Source organism: Meriones unguiculatus, chromosome 3 (genome assembly GCF_030254825.1).
Source record: "Meriones unguiculatus strain TT.TT164.6M chromosome 3, Bangor_MerUng_6.1, whole genome shotgun sequence".
In the NCBI taxonomy this organism is placed as follows: domain Eukaryota; kingdom Metazoa; phylum Chordata; class Mammalia; order Rodentia; family Muridae; genus Meriones; species Meriones unguiculatus.
The window spans coordinates 75,180,578-75,194,776 of record NC_083351.1 but is presented as its reverse complement, the minus strand read 5'-3'; the positions used below and the strand labels follow the sequence as shown (position 1 = coordinate 75,194,776).

The 14,199-nt window shown below is 40.4% G+C and overlaps 1 protein-coding gene across 1 annotated transcript in view; it reads left to right on the top strand.

The window, feature by feature from the left end:
* Window positions 1-14,199, top strand: part of Exoc4 (exocyst complex component 4) — an 817,398-nt gene that overhangs the window by 656,164 nt on the left and 147,035 nt on the right. Inside the window, exon 13 of the mRNA XM_060380213.1 lies at window positions 8,645-8,800. Coding sequence (XP_060236196.1) covers window positions 8,645-8,800 — 156 coding nt within the window. The remainder of the gene's footprint in view (window positions 1-8,644; window positions 8,801-14,199) is intronic.

Genomic DNA, 14,199 nt, shown 5'->3' with positions numbered 1-14,199 from the left:
TGTCTGAAAACACTCAGATTCAAGCCATCCTTCCCTGGAGTCCTCTTAACTGTTTCCATTGACTGTATGCAATGATGCCACATGCTTCTTAGGTTGTGTCTTCTAGAAAGAAGTATCCATTCTGTGTTGGCTAGTTTTATGTCAACTTGACACAAGCTGGAGTTATCAGACAGGAAGGAACCTCAACTGAGAAAAATGCTTCCATAAGATCCAGCTATAAGCTAACCTGAAATATATTTTCTTAATTAGTGACCCATAGGGGAGAGCTCAGCCCATTGTGGGTTGTGCCGTTCCTAGGCTGGTCCTGGGTTCTGTAAGAAAGTGAGCTGAGTAAACCATGTGGAGCAAGCCAGTAAGCAGCATCCCTCCGAGGCCTCTGAATCAGCTCCTACCTCCAGCTTCCTGTTGTCACTGCTTTGGATGATGGACTGTTATATGGAACTCTGAGTGAAATAAACCCTTTCCTCCCCAAGTTGTTATCACAAGTTGGTGTTCTATCACAGCAACAGTAACCTTAACTAAGACACACCCCCTACAGTTCTATGACCAGCCTAAGGAACCACTGGCATTTCTATTTCTTTTCCTAAGAATTATGGTCCAACTATTATTATTATCATTATCTTCCTCTTTTTCATCCTCCTCCACCTCCCCCTTCTCCTTTTTCTTCAATCTCCTCTAAAAGTAATTTTTTTTTCACTAGGATGTAATTGCCTCCATCTGCTAACCTAGGTCTAGTCCTGGAAGTTTCTAGCCTCTGCACAACCTAATCTAGGCCTAGAATGTTTTCAGCCTCTGCGAATTATTGTGGAATAAGATCACCCTTTCTAGTTCTTTCTGACCTCTGGCTGGTTTGTTCAACTCAACTGTTCTGGCCCAAATTCCTCTCTAAGCTAACTGATTCAAACTGGCTTCTGTTAGGTTCTCACTGAATTGTTCTGCTTGGCCTCAAACTAATTCTAGCAATGTGTTCTAATCTTCAGGTTCCTTCTCATTCTCTGGCTCATTCTGTCTTTACTGTGTCTAAATTTTTCTCTCTTCAACCTCTCTCTGTAAAACTTCCAGTAAAAATTGCCTTTAGCTGGGTAGTGGCGGTACACACCTTTAATCCCAGCACTTAGGAGGCAGAGGCAGGAAGATGTTTGTGAGTTCGAGGCCCAACCTGGTCTGCAGAGTGAGTTCCAGGACAGCCAGAGCTGTTTTAAAGACAAACCCTGTCTCAAAAACAAACAAACAACAAAAAAACAAAAACAAAAAACCTGCCTCTAATTTCTATGTACTGAATTGCCACAAACTCAGCTCCACTCTCAGCTGACTAGAACTCAAAGATCTGCATGCCTCTGTCTCCTGAGTGCTGGGATTAAAGGTGTGTATCACCTTTAATCCGCCTAGACCTAAGATTTTCTGTACCTGAAACTTGCTCAGTACCAGGCTAACTTTGAACTTGCAGATCTGCTTACCTCTGTCTCCTATGGTTAAAGGTGTGTCTGGATTGCAGCTGGATCACACAGACCTAGAAGATCTTTGGATATGATCTCTTGCCAGAGCAGCCATGTAGTAAATTAAAATTCCTCTACAGTTTCCTTCTTCTCTTTCAGTTTATTGTATTCATTCTTTGACATTTTCATACGCATTGTAATGCACACTGATCACTCAACCCCTTCCCTCCCTTATCCCTATCTACCCCTGAAAACTTGCTCATCTTCATGTGTTCATTTTGTTTGGTGACCCACTGAGCTTAACCAGTCTTGTGTTACCATGGATTTGGTGCTATCCGCTGGAGCAAAGCAGGCTCAGCAATGGGTGCACAAGTACAATAGCGACTTCCATTCTGCCAGAATCTATCAATTGCCAGTAACTGTTTTGTTTGGTTTTCTTCTGCATTTCTTACTATCATTATCACTTGGATGCTGGGTGTTGCACTCTACTTTGGTTTGATGCACATTCAGTCACTCCTAATCTGTAAATTGGACCAACAGCAGCTTCATTTGATCTAGCCTTGCCCTTGGTTCATTTGTCTAACTTGGCTTTCAGTTTTTGAAGTATCTGAAAGATTCTGTCTGGGAAAGTAAGCCTCATACACTGGCTGTCACAAAACAGTTGAATCCAATTAGCCCACCTGCCCCTGGTTGTTTACCTAATCAAAGCCTCAGCACCCCAGCTGTGTCTAGGGACTATACACACTTGCACTTCCCAACTCTTGCCAACTGATGAGGAAGCCAGTTGACATCAGCAGATGTTTTCTGAATGAAACCCAGTCAGCCATATCTTGAGGGCCGACTCTTCTCATGGCTACTCATAGCCTGTTTCAAGAGACATGCCTATTTTCCTCTTTCCTCTGGGAAGGGTACAAATAGTTAAACAGATGGCTCTGGCTGTTGCCCATTGGGCTGTGAATTAATTGGTAGATTATGGTTTTGGTTGGAATGATTAACCCCATTCTTCTTCCAGAGTAATTGTTGGGCATGTTGGGGGTCCTTCTTTGAAGCTGTTTCAATATGATCTGGAATTTTATAACCCACTTGATCTTTTTTGTTACAAAATTTAAAAACTAATAAGGACAGTTGCCATTTGAATAAAAAATTTTCTTTAGAATAATTATTTCCTACAGAATGTCAGTTTTTCAGGTTAAGGTATTTAGAATTCCTTTTTGGCTTTATCTTTATTCCAGTATGAATTAATACACTGTCTATTGAGAGCAGTGTGTATTAACATTTTGATTAATTATGATTACCATTCCTTCATAAAATGATATCAGATATTAATAGGATATTAAACTTTTTAAGCGTAGCAGTGTTTTTAAGAGACCTAAGTAAACACTCTGGGTACCTTTAACCCAGTGAACACCTTAGATAATGCTTGTTTTATTCCATAAAGTACCAAAATAGAAGATTGCAGCCACTCCCCTCCAAAATGTATATTACTATCTCACAATCACAGATGCTGTCACTTTCTTGGACCCTTGGACAGGCTACCTTTGGCTCAGGACTTAAGAACTGGAAAAGTAAGTTTGGCATGGGCTTCCAACTCTGGAATGCAGCATTTGACCTATAATGTGGCTCTGAAAGGAACTAAAACCCTCATGGTATTACACAGAAATATATGTAGCACCTACTTTGGTTTTTCGTTTGTTTGTTTGTTTGTTTGTTTGTTTTGTTTTGTTTTAATTCTTTATTAATTATACTTTATTCACTTTGCATCCCCCCTGTGCTTCTTCTGTAACATGGTAATGCTGCTTCCTCCTCAGGTGGAGATAATCAAAGAGCAGGCCAATCAGTTCATGTCAGAGACAGTCCCTGTTCCTATAACAATGGAGCCTACTTGGATACTGAACTGCCATGGGCTACATCTGTGCAGGGGTCTTAGGTTATCTCCATGCATAGGAGTATCAGAGGAACCCTCCTCCACTGCTGGTGGGAATGTAAACTTGTACAACCACTCTGGAAAGCTATCTGGTACTTTCTCAGACAACTAGGAATAGCACTTCCTCAAGATCCAGCTATACCACTCCTAGGCATATACCCAAAAGAGTCTCAAGTGCACAATAAGGACATTTGCTCAACCATGTTTGTAGCAGACTTATTTGTAATAGCCAGAAGCTGGAAACAGCCCAGATGCCCCTCAGTGGAGGAATGGATGCACAATTAGTGGTATATCTACACAATGGAATATTACTCGGCAATAAAAAACAAGGAAATCATGAAATTTGCAGGTAAATGGTGGGACCTGGAAAAGATCATCCTGAGTGAGCTATCCCAGAAGCAGAAAAACACACAGGGTATATACTCACTCATATAGACATATGATATAGGATAAACCTACTAAAATCTGTACATCTAAAGAAACTAATCAAGAGGGAGGACTCTGGCTAAAATGCTCAATTCCTGTCCAGAAAGGCAAAGAGGATGGACATCAGAAGAAGGAGAAAAGAGGGAACAAGTCAGGAGCTTGACACAGAGGACCTCTGAAAGGCTCTGACCTGCAGACTATCAATGCAGATGCTAAGACTTATGGGCAACCTTTGGGCAGAGTGCAGAGAATCTTATGTAAGAAGTGGGAAATAGTAAGATCTGGAGAGGACAGGAACTCCACAAGGAGAGCAACAGAACCAAAAAATCTGAGCACAGGGGTCTTTCCTGAGACTGAGACTCCAACCAAGCACCTACTTTGAATTGCCCACATTACAAAATATTATTCTTTAGTTTTTTAGAAACCATTTAAAAGTGGCAACATTTAAATGGCTCCCAGGACATAAAAGACAAACTGTCGAGCAGGTGGGACCCACAGGCCACAATTTGCCAACCTCATGGCATAGAATGAAATGCTAAGTGAGTGGTAGGCAATCCATATAAAAGCAAAGACTTTTGCTGTGTATCTTTTCCAAGGAGATAAATGATTATAAGTTATCACAGTTAACAAACTCCTCACAAAGAAAGCAAGGTTTTCAGGAGGCTTCACATAATAGACCACCTAGAAGGAAGCAGAGTACAAGCAAGGCTTGTCAACAATTGCTCCTTGCCTCATTTGTTTTCTCTTTGAGGACTTTTCTTCTGTTGTGTTTTTCAAAGGAGATACGTATTTGTTATTAACAAATTCTGATCTTTGTGAATTTAGGGAGACATAGAGTAATTCTGTGGTTTTGCTGAATTGAAGCTGACTTAGTGATTGGTCTCAGTTGTTAAGTCTAGGGGAGGGGAACCTGTTAAAATGGCCTCAGATTAATAAATTATTTAGACCTGTGCAAGAAGGCTCTATTTTTAGTTCCTGTTCAGTATTTACATACTTTCCAAATATCAAATATCATGCTGTGTACTAAGATAAAAAACTGACAAGAAGTTTACTATCCTCAGAGTACTTAGCCAATTTGTGATCCTGGTTTGTTGAGAGAGAGAGAGATTGAGAGAAAGAGGAGGGAAGAAGGAAAGAAAGAGTTTGAGAGAAAGAGAGGGAAGAAGGAACGAGAAAGTGAAATTGAGAGAGAGGAGAGAAGAAGGAAGGAAGGAAGGAAGGAAGGAAGGAAGGAAGGAAGGAAGGAAGGAAGGAAGGAAGGAAGGACATTGTGAGAAAGAGAGGGGGAAGAAAGAAGGAAGGAGAGAGAGAAACAGAAGAGAGCGCAGTAAGGCGAGAGATATAATTTGGGCAGGCAGTTTGGATCACCTGAGAATTTTTCCAGATTCCATCCTCCAGGGTACTCCTCCACCCAGGTTCTGATTTGTTTAGTGTTAGATATGGCCTGGGTGTCTAGTTGGTCTTTTGTTTGTTTTGTTTTATTTTGTTTGGTTGTTTGTTTGTTTTTAAGAGTGCCCCTAAGTGATTCTAGTGAGCAGTCAAGGCAGAAAACTTCTAGCATAAGGAAAGGTTTATTATAGATCTGTGGGAGAGCATATCCAGAGGCAGAGGCAGGGACATGTGGGAGAGTCCAGAGTGGACATGATGAGTTATGCCCTGAGGGGAGAGAAAGGGAGGAGAAGGGAAAAGGAATTGCAGGGAAACCAGGTGGAGCAGCCAGGAGGCCCAAAGTTACAAAGAGAGCTGGTAGCCTAAATGGTTGGATTATATAGGGAAGAACAGCCCAGCCCTCTGGGCTACAGAAGTTTAGGGTTGGGGTCGCCAGCCAGGAGGGCCCTGTAATAGGTAAAGACTGAGGGGCTCTGAGAGAATCTGGCAACCAGTGTCTGCTTTGATACGTTGAATAACTCAGCCATTTGTCCCAGGTTTTAAACCTAGCACCCACTTTAAAACTTTAGAACCATCCTTCTGGATGGAATTACAGCCAACGTGCATGGAGGAATGGCCTAGAATAGTGATCAGGAACAAAGAGTTAGCGCTGAGCAGGTAAATGCTCACCACATTGCTATCTGGTTCTGCTCTTAGAGGAGCAGGAGTCACTAAAGAGTTCTGAGAAAGGGACTAGCACTGTGTTTTAGTTTACAGAGATGACTCCTCTGGCATGATAAGCATGACTGATGGTCTCATAGCTCCAGGCAAGAAGCCCAGTTACCAAGTCACTGCCAGGTCCACATGAGAAATGGTTAGGGTTTAAATGCCAATTAATGGCAGTGAATCTAGAAAGGAAATAACTATTCATAAGATATTAAAAATGTAGAATTGACAGGATGTGGTCACTGCTGGTGATTAAGAAGACTATGTTCCCAGCTGAATTACAGAACGGCAAGAATAAGAGATGCCAGGTATATAATGGGAAAGAAAAATGGAAATGAGTGAATTCCTTTTGATTCATTCTACTTTGGGATCTTGGTGAAACTGTGCACTAAGAGTTTTTTAGTTACCCTTTCAAATATAGGAGCAAGACTGAGACGTGATGCTTCCCGGAGATATGAATCAAGGAGCCATTAGTCTGGCCAGACAACAAGATAGCCCAAGTGAGAAATGCATAGGCCTGTGGAACTCCACGTGTAAGGCATAGGAAAGGAGTTATTATATCGGTCGCAAATGGGTTCTGGTGACAAGAATAGAACCTGGAGGAAATGATGTAAAAAGAAAATGCAGATGTAAAACTGAAAGGAGAAATAAAAACATTACAAACTTCAGAACAGTCATAGAGCCTTGAGATTAAGACATGCTCATAGGGTGGATTAGCATAACTAGAATGCTAGTTAGAGAACCATTATTGCACTTGGCTTAAGAATAAATTTTAGCTACCTGTCAAAAATAGAGTCTATAGGTTTAGGAAGCCCTTTTCTTGATCCTCATATATTTGAAATGGGGGAAAGTATTTAACTTTAAAACCATTTCTAATTGTTAATCATACTCAAAAAGAAGATCATTCTCCATATTCCTAAATGAAAAAGTAATTAAAGGCCACAGGAACAAGTAAAGGCTGACGCTGAAAAAACCACAGAGGCATCAGAACACAGGCAGAGCCCAAAAAAGAAAGAGGTGATACTTCAACACCTGCAACAAAAAAACCAAAAAAGGTGGAGGCTTCATCTATACAGAAGTTCTACAAGGACTGGTTCCATCCATGTGCAACCAGGAAACTTGTATTCTCAGGGTGATCATTTGGTGGAATGCTTTTAAAGAGAGAAGAGCTTTGGAAGAGGGGAATTCTGGTCTAGGTCAGGGAAGAAAATAATTTATTTAAAATATGTGAAATAGAGGAAGAGAGAGCAGGGATATGTGGGATTTTCCAGAGTCTTAGTAGAAGGATAACTATGGACAAATGATGAAATTGCTGACAAGAGAATTTTTTTAAAGTGATGTAATAAGTGCCCTCTGTTCTCTGTCAGGTAGGAAGGATGTAGAGGTAAGCAGTGAGGGTCAACAAGACAAATGTTTTAAATGGGCACTGATCAGACACACAGTTTTCAGATTGTCAAAGAACTCTGAGGTCTTGCCTGCAATGGGATGATATAAACCTGAGGTGGTATCATGCTATAAGATTTTCAAGCATAAGAGTACAAAAGTTACACTGTTGAAAAATGCAAGGAGTTAAAAAAGAATAAGGGGCCCCTGTAAGAGTAATGTGAAAGAATGGGGGGCACTCTACTATCATGATTTTATTCCTCTGACCAGTTATATCAGACATTTGCTTGAAATGAGCTAGAAAATTTCTAGCAATTAGCCATAGTTCTCCTATTCCAGCTTATTTTAAAATAACCAGTGCAGTATTGTTGCAATAGGAAACTGTGGTTACCTTTGGTCAGGCTGCAATGAGTCAAGGTTTGTAGGCTTCATCTTTTCTTCTCTATGCTAATTCAGCTGCCTATTGGGTCAAAGCATTTTTCTTATAGGTACAAATGCACCATTTGTATTTACTTGAAAATGTATGATATATCTCCATGTGATTCCGAGCACCAATATTCTTGCACTTAGTATGAAAAGCCTCCAGAGACTGGAGACTTGGTCATCATCAGAAAAATATCCAGTTCATTAACATTCCATAAGTAAATGTCACTCTGATGAGGAATTTTAGACCCTTAACGTCAGCAGTAGTGGCAGAAATGTTGAGTAGAAAGAGGCTTTTTAATTAAGCTGAAATTGAACATTTAAGGTGACTTTTCAGGTACATTCTAGTAAGGGCAGTTGTTAGCAGTGAACCTCTGGGCCCTATTAAAGGACTAGCTGCCTGTCAGCTCTAGGTCACTAGCCAAAGCCCAGCGGAGTTACCATAATCAAAGATTTTTCCTTGTCTGACATTTGGGACACACGCTTTTTTTTTTTTTATGATGGTGGGTTTGCTTTTAATAGAGGGGTGTCCATCATATGAAAGCTACCTTCAAGTAGAACTAATTGGTAGCATAAACCAGAAAAGGTCAGAGAACAGTCTTTTTTAACACTTTTGTCACTTTTCAGGTACTGCTGTTTTGTGATTTAAATAGCATTTAAAATATTATTGTCCTACTTTTTATTTTTTGATCATTTTTTGAAAAACCCAACCCAAACTTTCTCAAACATTTGATTATAAGCTATTAACAATTATAAAATAGATAACCAAAATTAACAGCTTATGATTACTCAACAAGTTGGAAACTGAGAATGAAATCTGGGAGTGGCACTGTGACTCATGAACGGATATGGATACTGTGTTAGGACAGATAGGCATAACATCTTTTTTATGCAGCAAAAGATGAAACCACTCTCTGTAAATGACACTAAAATGTTCGTTTCTTTGTGACCATTTCAGGGGCATTGTACAGTCAGAAGAGAAACTTGTCATCAGTGCATCTTGGGCAAAAGATGATGATATCAGCAGACTCTTGAAATCGCTGTCAAACTGGACTAACATGGCTCAGCCCAAACAGCTGAGGCCTAAGAGGGAAGAGGAAGAAGACTTCATAAGGTAAATGCCTACTCTCTAAGCTTTGCTAGTCAGAGGGAGGAAAACCCCCTATGTACAACAAAGCCTTTCTCAAATGAAATGGTGGTTCTAAAGATCAAGCAGCAATTGCTTGAACTTGAAAAATCCGTTGTCATCCTCCCACTACCACCTCCTTTCCCATGCAGGTGTGCCTTGGGCTCAAAAGTCAGCAGTATAGGAATTGTATTAAATCTGTTAGACACGTATCTGTCACCCTGCAATAAAGTAAAGCCCAAGTGGATCAAAGACTTCAACATAAAACCAGACACACTAAATCTCTTAGAAGAAAAAGTGGGAAGAGCCTTGACCTCATTGGCATAGGAGACAACTTCCTGAACAGAACACTAATGGCACAGGCTCTAAGATCAACAATCAATAAATGGAACCTCATGAAACTGAAAAGCTTCTGTAAAGCAAAGGACACTGTCATCAGAACAAAACGACAGCCTGCAGATTGGGAAAGGATCTTCACCAACCCTGTGTCTGACAGAGGACTAATATCCATAATGTATAAAGAACTCAAGAACTTAAACAGCAACAACTTCAACAAATCAAGTAATCCAGTTAAAAAATGGGGTACAGAGCTAAAGAGAGAATTTTTAACAGAAGAATATCAAATGGCAGAGAAACACTTAAAGATATGCCCAATGGCCTTAGTTATCTGGGAAATGCAAATCAAAATGATCCTGAGATTCCACCTCACACCCATCAGAATGGCTAAGATCAAAAACTCAAGTGACAGTACATGCTGGAGAGGATGTGGAGAAAGGGGAACCCTTCTCCATTGCTGGTGGGAATGTAAACTTGTACAACCACTTTGGAAATCAATATGGTGCTTTCTCAGAAAATTAGGAATAGTGCTACCTCAAGATCCAGCTATACCACTCCTAGGCATATAACCAAAAGATGCTCAACCATACTAGGACATTTGCTCAACTATGTTCATAGCATCTTTATTCATAATAGCCAGAATCTGGAAACAACCTAGATGTCCCTCAACTGAAGAATGGATACAGAAATTGTGGTACATTTACACAACAGAATACTACTCAGCAATTAAAAACAAAGACATCATGAAATTTGCAGGCAAATGGATGGAACCAGATGAGATCATCCTGCATGAGGCAGTCTAAAAGCAGAATGACACACATGATAAATACTCACTTATAAGTGGATATTAGCCACATAATATAGGATAAACATATTAAAATCTATAGTCCTAAAGAAGCTAAACAACAAGGAGGACCCTAGGGAAGAGGCTGAAACCTTATTCAGAAGGATATCAGAAGTAGAAGATAGGGAACAGGACAGGAGCCTTCCAGAGAGGGCCTCCGAAAGACTCTACCCAGCAGGGTATCAAAGGAGATGCTGAAACTCATAGCCAAACTTTGGGCAGAATGCAGGGAATCTTATGGAAGAAGCGGGAGACAGAAAGATCTTAAGGAGCTCCACAAGGAGACCAACAGAGCCAAAAAAACAAAAACAAAAACAAAACAAACAAAAAAAAACAAACCTGGGCCCAGCCAACTAAGGACCATGCATTAAGAAGACCTTAAGAAGACCTTGATCCCCTTCTCAGATCAAGCCCATGAGCTGTTCACTTTGCAAGTGGGTTCCCTAGTAAGGGAATCAGAGGCTGTCTCTGATATCAGTGGGCGGCTCTTTGATCACCTCTCCCTGGAGGGTGTAGACTTGCCCAGGGCACAAATGATGCAGCCAGCCCTGATGAGACCTGGTAGGCTAGGGTCAGATGGAAGGGGAGGAGGACCTCCCCTATCAGTGGACTAGGGGAGGGACAGGGGGAGAGAAAAGGGAGTTGGCTGGGACTGGTAGGAAACGAGAGAGGGCTACAGCCAGGACACAAAGTGAATAAATTATAATAAATAATAATTAAGTAACTAAAAAAAGTCAGCATGAAAGACTTGTAAACCCAATTTGAAGCATTACCAAGTTGGGCTAAGATGTTTTATATTATACAGGTATAATACAATCATCTTTTTTATTCATTCATTCAGCAAAGCTTTACTGATCCTGTTCCTTTGCAAACAAATAGTATGTCTGTATCACAGAATTCCAAGCATGTTCTATAGCTTCCATTTAATTCAGACTGTATTACCTCCACTATTTTCTGCTTGTTTTCACAAAAGTAAGGTTTCTCTTTTAACTTTATCACTCAACATTTGTCTTTGTACATGTATGTACTTAAGCCATGGAATTTGATGAAGCTGCATGTTTTTACTACATCTGGGTTGCAACCCTGTTTTCACTTAAATGATCGTAGAACTGTGTATAATAGATAAATGATGGCAACAGTATTTTATCACATTAGAATTAGGTTCATTCTTACTATCTTTTGTTTATCCAAGAGAAGAAATACATGGTATAATAAAAGAAAAGAACTTGTAAAAAGCAAAGAGTAAGAGACGACTTAGTAAAGCATAACTAGATGTTTTAGAGCAACAGTACTAAAAACTGCATGGTAATGACATAGAAACAGAATGGTGGATCAATGGAACCAAACAGAAGACCCAGAAATAAACCCACACACTTAAGTACACCTGATTTTTGACAAAGAATGGAAATGGGAAAAAGATAGCATCTTCAACAAATGGTGCTGGTCTAATTGGATGTCTACATGTAGAAAAATGCAAATAGATCCATACTTATCACCCTGGCCAAGATCAAAAACTCAAGTGACAACACATGCTGGAGAGGTTGTGGAGAAAGGGGAACCCTCCTCCACTGCTGGAGGGAATGTAAACTAGCACAACCACTCTGGAAAGCTATCTGGCGCTTTCTCAGACAACTAGGAATAGCGCTTCCTCAAGATCCAGCCATACCACTCCTAGGCATATATCCAAAAGAGGCTCAATACACAGACATATCCTACACAATAAGGACATTTGCTCAACCATGTTTGTAGCAGCTTTATTTGTAATAGCCAGAAGCTGTAAACAGCCCAGATGCCCCTCAACTGAAGAATGAATACAGAAATTGTGATACATCTACACAATGGAATATTACTCAGCAATGAAAAAACAAGGAAATCATGAAATTTGCAGGTAAATGGTGGGAACTGAAAAAGATCATCCTAAGTGAGCTATCCCAGAAGCAGAAAGACACACAGGGTATATACTCATTCATATAGACATATGATATAGGATAAACCTACTAAAATCTATACATCTAAAGAAACCAATCAAGAGGGAGATCCCTGACTAAAATGCTCAATCTCCATCCCAAAAGGCAAAGAGGATGGACATCAGAAGAGGAAGAAAACAGGAAACAACCTAGGAACCTGCCACAGAGGGCCTCTGAAAGGCTCTGCCCTGCAGACTATCAAAGCAGATGCTAAGACTTATGGCCAACTGTTGGGCAGAGTGCATGGAATCTTATGTAAGAAGTGGGAAATAGTAAGATCTGGAGAGGACAGGAACTCCATAAGGAGAGCAACAGAACCAGAAAATTTGAACACAGGGGTCTTTCCAGTGTCTCATACTCCAACCAAGTACCATGCATGGAGATAACCTAGAACCCCTGCACAGATGTAGCCCAAGGCAGTTCAGTGTCCATGTGGCTTCCATAGTAATGGGAAGTGGGACTGCCTCTGACATGAGCTGATTGGCCTGCTCTTTGATCACCTCCCCCTGAGGGGGGAGCAGCCTTACCAAGCCACAGAGGATGACAATACAGCCACTCCTGATGAAATTTGATAGATTAAGATCAGAGGAAGGAGAGGGGGACCTCCCCTATCAGTGGACTTGGGGAGGGACAGGCGTGAAGAAGGGGGAAGGAAGGTGGGATTGGCAGGGGAGGAGGTAAGGGTTTATGGGGGGGATACAAAGTGAATAAAGTGTAATTAAGAAAAGTTAAAAAATGTAATGGCCTTGGGAAGTGGCATGCATGCAGAGGGAGGAGAGAGGGTGGGATCGGGAGGGGAGGAGGGAGGGGCTTATGGGGGGATGCAGAATGAATAAAGTGTAATTGATGAAAAATTAAAAAAAAAATGTAATGGCCGTTGTCTTCACTTTCAATTTACGGTCAAACAATAGGTTCATGCCAGAATATAGATTGAAACTGTAGATAATATGATAGCTTGAATGAGAATGTCCCCCATATACTCAGGTATTTGAATACTTGGTCCTTAGTTGGTGACATTGTTTGGGGAAGTTTAGGAGGTGCAGCCTAAGAGTAGGCTTTAAGAGCTCACAGCCTTACCCCACAACCAGTTCATTCTCTCTGCTTCGTGTTTGTGATTTAAAATGTGATCTCTCAGCTTCCTACCTCTGCCCTCAAAGACCATTATGAATTCTCCCTCTGGAACCATAAACAAACAAATGGTTCCTTTCATCTTTTGCTTTTGGTCATGGTATTTTATCACAGCAACAGAAAGTAACTACTATATACAGTCTTTACTCTTAAGAAAGTTAACTGTATTTATACCCTGTAGGACTTATTTTCATTGAAAGGTGATAATTTTTTCCTGATATTAGCTCATCTATAGTTATAATTGAAAAGTTGTAGGACACTGTTGATGTGAGATGTTTATACATGTCTGTTGGGCATTTGTTGGGACTTAAATTGCTGGATAATAGGGTGTGCAAATTTGTGGGTTCAAATTATCAGTTTCTAAAGTACTCTTAATCAATTGGAAATTGGCTCAGCCATTAAGAATACAAACTGATCTTGCAGAGTACCCAAGTTGTTCTCAGCACCCACCTCTGCCTGTGACTCCAGTTCCAGAGGATCTGACATTTTCTTCTGGCCTCTACAGGCATCTATACTCACACATACCCACACACAGAATGCACACGTACACATAACTTAAAATAAAATGTCTTAAAAAGAGTAAGAAAAGAAAGTAGGCCTAGACGGTTATATCCTCACAGTGGCTTATCAGGGTTCCTGTTGGCCTGTGTGTCATCAAAACTGGATATCTTCCATCTGCTGATAGAAGTCATTCTACTATGTGGGCTGAGGTAACTTGAGGTTATTGAATATGAATTTCTCTCAGATGATGTTGAGCAGTTTCCCGTGTACTGTTACATATTTGTTGGACATATTTCTTAATTTTAATAATGTTTTCTTTGGTGGTTTTCCTGGTGATCTGTAGGAGTATACCAGGTTGTTATTCCTTTGTTACAGAAAAACCATCCTTCTCGCACTTGACAGCTTGCCTTTTTACTCACTCAGCGCTGTCTTTCACTGAGGAGACTGTCTATGGTAATAAGCACAGTTTATTGCGTATTTTAAGAATGGGCATTTTGTGCGAGAATGCTTGCTTATACAAAAGTCATAAAGGAGTGTTCCTTGGAAACTTGGTATAGTGGCGTTTCAGCATCTGGAAAAAAATATTTTAATTTTTAATTTTATTCTCCTGT